The sequence below is a fragment of the Rattus norvegicus genome, chromosome 18 (genome assembly GCF_021556685.1).
Source record: "Rattus norvegicus strain SHRSP/BbbUtx chromosome 18, alternate assembly SHRSP_T2T, whole genome shotgun sequence".
NCBI classification, from domain to species: Eukaryota; Metazoa; Chordata; class Mammalia; order Rodentia; family Muridae; genus Rattus; species Rattus norvegicus.
The window spans coordinates 34,641,358-34,646,178 of NC_141551.1; the positions used below are offsets into that span (position 1 = coordinate 34,641,358).

Sequence of the window (4,821 nt, forward strand, 5' to 3'; positions counted from 1 at the left end):
TGGCAATTTACGTCACCAATATTGCTAACCAGCAGTACAAGTAAATACAGTAAAAACAATTTGTTTTTCTTTGAAACATAAGTCTGCTAATTGCAGCCCTTTGTCTCTTGGCCTTCATGTTCCCAGGGTATAGGGTCATTGTCTTGTGCCGAAGGGCCAACATCCCTCTCGTGCCAAAACTGCTCAACATCAGGGAGGATGGGAACCATCACCTTGTCAGTTGTCTCTTTGCTGGAGTCAGGAGAGCCACATCTGTCTGTGTCTGGAATGCATGTTTGGGTCTCTGGAGATGGAGCCTTACCAGGAAGGGTCTCAATGTTTCCAGCTGGTACCTCCTGAACCTCTGAGGTAACTACAGGCTTTCTGGTTATCATCCATTTCCATATGCCTTTCAAGCCTGCCTTGAACTCTTCAGACATCATTAGAAATATGAGAGGATTCACTGTGGAGATGGAAAACATCAGGACTTGAGACAGGGCTATAAAACCCTGCGGTGGCATTGGACCTCCAGCCTTCAGATGCCAAACCCACAGCCAGGCTATCCATTCGGGGAGCCACAGAAGAGCAGAGGTGACGGCAGTACTCAGCAGCATCACCGTGAGTTGTTTTGAACGCATCTGGTTCCTAAGATTTTGAGTTTTCGCACAGCGTATTTTGCATTGGTTATAAGCTCGCCAGAAATAAAAGCCAGCCAAAAGTAAAGGAAGGCAAAACACCAGCAGAGGGTAGAGCTTACCGAACAGTGACATGAATTCTGCTGCTACAGCTGGCACATCCACGAGGCACATTTCCACACCTGCGTGATGTCTGGTGGTGCTAAAGAACCATTCTGGCAGGGGAAGTAGGCTGGCTACCACCCAGATGGCTCCCAGCAGTGACCAGATGGTGCAGTTGTGGGTACCCACTGGCTTGGCTGGGTCACTTGCGTACATGAAGCACACCTTGGCTACTACAACAAATGTCAAGCTCTTGGCTGCCATGCACATGTGGGTGAACCAGTCAGAGGACTTGCAGACAAACCAGCCTAGATCCCAAACACCTTTGACGTATGCCGTAGCTCGGACAGGTGCAGAAAAGAGCAGGAGAGAGATGTCAGCCAGGCTGAGATTGAGAATCAGGGAGTGGATCATGGATGGCTTTCTTTTCCAAACACCATGAAGGAGAAGGCCAATCACACATAGGTTTCCAACGAAGCCCACCAGGCACACAGCCGCCAAGAGAGATGGAATGATGGTCCTCCAGCCCTTGGAGTCAGATGGCAGGTAGCCTCCTGCAAAGTGGAGGTGAGCAAATGACTCGTTCATGTTGCTGGAATCGGAGTCAGCAAAGACTGCCAGCGTTGCCTTCCCCATCCAGCTCCTCCCTGCAGATGTTAGCTTCTTATTAGGTTGGTCAGTCTCTCTCTCTCTCTCTCTCTCTCTCTCTCTCTCTCTCTCTCTCTCTCTCTGGTTCTTTTGCATAAGAAAAAAATTTCCTCTGTCGTCATCCACACTGAAGACACCTCTGGACCCTCTCTTTGCTGGTTGGCTGACAGTGGGAGGTTGGCTGCTGAGCTTTTCGGGCTGCACAGAAAATACCTCTAGCTGCCCGGAATGACAGGCAGCAGGAGTGTGTTGATACGATTCATCAGCAAGTCTAATACTAAGTACAGCCCCATAAAGTGATAACATTCCCATAAATGATAAATGAGGAGAAACAAGTCAGTAGGGATGTTCCCCTGGGGTGAGGGTAGGTGGGGAGGGGCATCGTTTTCAGTTATTTCTAAAATCTTTACTGAATTTCTAAGTACAGACCGGTCTAATTCAGTAACTATGCCTAATTCAAGTTCTCTGCATTTTTACATGCATCAGGATCTCTGATATTGTAGTCTGTGTAGACAGGGTCCAAGAGTCTGTTCTCCAAGTTCTCACGGGGTGCTGCTGCTGCTACTGGGAGACCACACGTTTAAGAACCAGTGCTCTCTTTTCTCTTTGCAGATAGGAACATTCCTCTTCCCAACCCTCACTACCACATCAATTCCATGAATAACTAACTGACCTATAGCAAGCACAGCTGGATAGTGAAAAGGTTGGAAAAGTATTTTTAAATCCAATTATGGATGACCTAAGTTCATTATAAATTTTCTCGAGGTACGTTTAGAACTCTGAACTGGTTTATATAATAACAAGACTTCAATGAATGGTGGCGATGAGGCCGAATGATGATTAAGCTTTTCAGAATCTTTATGTTGAAGACATTTAAGAGATTCAAAAGTAACATTTTAAAGTTGAGAAGCCAGCAAGCGCCACAGCTGATAAAAAGCACTAATGACTTGAGATTGACTCCCTAGAGTTGTCCTCCCTCCACAGGCACCCTGGCCCACAATAACAAAAGGTTCTGGGAAGAGCAACTCAGACAAATGCAGTTTCTCAGGCAGCGTGGATGCAGGCGGGGATCAGAAGGTCGAGTATCACTGAGACTTGAATAACCAGCAGACTGATTTACCCAGAATGCCCAAGGCCTAAAGGGCAGTCCCAGGTGGGAGCAGGAAGAGCTGTCCCTCTTGAGTGTGACTGATGCTATGCTTCTAGTGTGGCAGTCAGAATGGCCAGGTGGTGAGGCACACCTCTAGGTCCTTGTACTAATTCTGCCATTTTTCCCAGGGAAGGAAAAGGAGGGCACATTAAGAACTCTGGAAGCCACAGTCATACATGCAGGTAAACAGCCACAAATGTAAAATATAATCAATAAATCTTAAGAAGGAGGAGGAGGAGGAGGAACAGGAGGAGAAGAAGAGGAGGAGGAGGAGGAGAAGAAAAGAAGAAAAGAAGAAGGAGAAAAGAAAACCTGAGTTGATGCGCAACAGTAGCTCGCTGGGAGAGCTGGCCATGGTGCTGAGCCTTGAATTCTGCTTCCTTTCCCTTAGATATGGGAGGTGGACCTTGGTCCTAAGGACTAGTGATGGAGATTTCCTTTGAGTTTTGAGGTACAATAGACCTTTTGGAAATGAGAATACTCTAAAATTGTATTGTGGGGATTTCTGAGCAATTAAATATACCAATTTACCTTTGCTTGTATATTCAGAACATATAAATTTAATGTGAATAATACCTCGGCTTTTGTTTTTCTTTTTTGTTTTGTTTGTTTCTTTCCTCGTTAGAAACTCCCAGAGTGCCGCCTGCCTTCCAAGTGCTGGGATTAAAGTGGTATGCCACCACACCCAGCTTGCTATATTTTTAATTTTATGAAAACAGTTATTGGAGTGGAGATAAGGTAAAGATGAGATTTCCATGCTCTTAGATGGCTGAGCAGACCCGGGCTGGAGGTGCATTTTACCCTGAGGCAGTAGGAGGAGGAAGAAAGACCTAGAAGGCAGGGAGTTGGTAGATAGAGTGCCTGGTTTTTCTGGCCTTGCCTGCTTCTACATCATGCTCAGGTCTGAGCCTGTAGCTGCTACCCCCAGATTCTCTCAGCTGGGTCTCATGTGACTTTTCCATGACCTACTTCAATGTTGCTGCAAGGTATCCTTGAAAATTGGGAAGTGGTGGTAAAATAATGAAAAGCTGTGCTCTCGGGAATGCTCCCAGTTTTGAAGGTGGTTTATCCACACTGAGGAAGAGGTGGCTCACTCGTGAAGACTTGTCCTACCTAGGAGAATAGGGACCTCTCAGGAAGTAAAATGCCAAGATCTTTCTGTGGGCCAAGAATGGTCTTGATTTATACCCAATAAACGTATCCTTGGACACAGGTGTCTTGTTTTTGTATTTGTATTCTGAAACGTAGCCTGTCATTTGGAGGTCAATCTAATTGTTAAAAAGAATCCACTTCCAGAGCAGTGTGGTGCTCTGGTGATTCTAGCACTCTGAGGGCTGGAGCAGGAGGACTGCAAGTTCAAGGTTAGCTTGGGCTATAGTGAACTCTTGTTATTTTTAACACTGAATTTAAAATTGAACATTTATTAAAATAAAAGACCTTTTCCTCACAGTACATTGTTCTTTTGTTGGCTTTCCCCCTTCTCATATCGCCTTTCAAATCTGAGCCCTTTATTTTCTCTGAAAACTAAGATAGTAACTGAAAGGAGTTACATCATCAAATGGACAAGAATAACAAATCTGTGTTTCTCTGGGATAAGCATGGGGAGGTAAGCTTCCCCTCATGTGCTCCATTCAACAGGACTCTGTGCAGAACCTCATTCCGTGTACATGCCTGTCACTTCTGTTGTTACTGAGGATTTCACCCTGTGTGTGTCTGTATGATATGCATGCATGTATGTGCATGATATGCAGGTATGTATGTGTATATGATGTGTTTGTATGATATGTGTGCTTATGTATGTGACATGTGCATGTGTGTATGTGTGTTGTGTGACATGTGTATGATGTGTGTGTATGAGTGGTGTGTGTGTATGATATGTGTATGATGTGTGTGAGATGTGTATGTTGTGTGATATGTATGTGTTTGTAAGTTATGTCTGTGATTTGTGTGTATATGATATGTGTATGCGTGTGTGTATGTGATATGTCTGAGCATGACTTGGCACAAGTGTGGAGCTCAGAGAGTAACTTTGTGGAATTCCCTCCCTTCACATTAATATGGCTTCTCTGGATTAAACTCAGGTTTTCAGACTTGTGCAGTGATCACTTTACTCACTGAGACATCTTGTCATACCCTTTAAAAATAGTTTTATTTGTATTTTTAAGTTAAATTTCAAAATGTATATTAGTTTTTACTCGTAGTGTGGTGGTGGTTACTGAGTCCTGCAGAGCATGCATGGAGGTCAGAGGACGACTTCCTGGAGGGGCTCTCTGCTTTCACCCTATGGGATTTCTGAGATCACACTGA

At 44.7% G+C, this 4,821-nt stretch overlaps 1 protein-coding gene across 1 annotated transcript; it reads right to left on the reverse strand.

Annotated features, from left to right (window-relative positions):
* Gpr151 (G protein-coupled receptor 151) lies at positions 1-1,395 on the reverse strand. The gene is given in 1 exon segment (NM_181633.2): positions 1-1,395. A coding segment is annotated over 1 exon segment (1,266 nt). The 5' UTR covers positions 1,353-1,395; the 3' UTR covers positions 1-86.
* Positions 1,396-4,821: the final 3,426 nt, after the last annotated feature.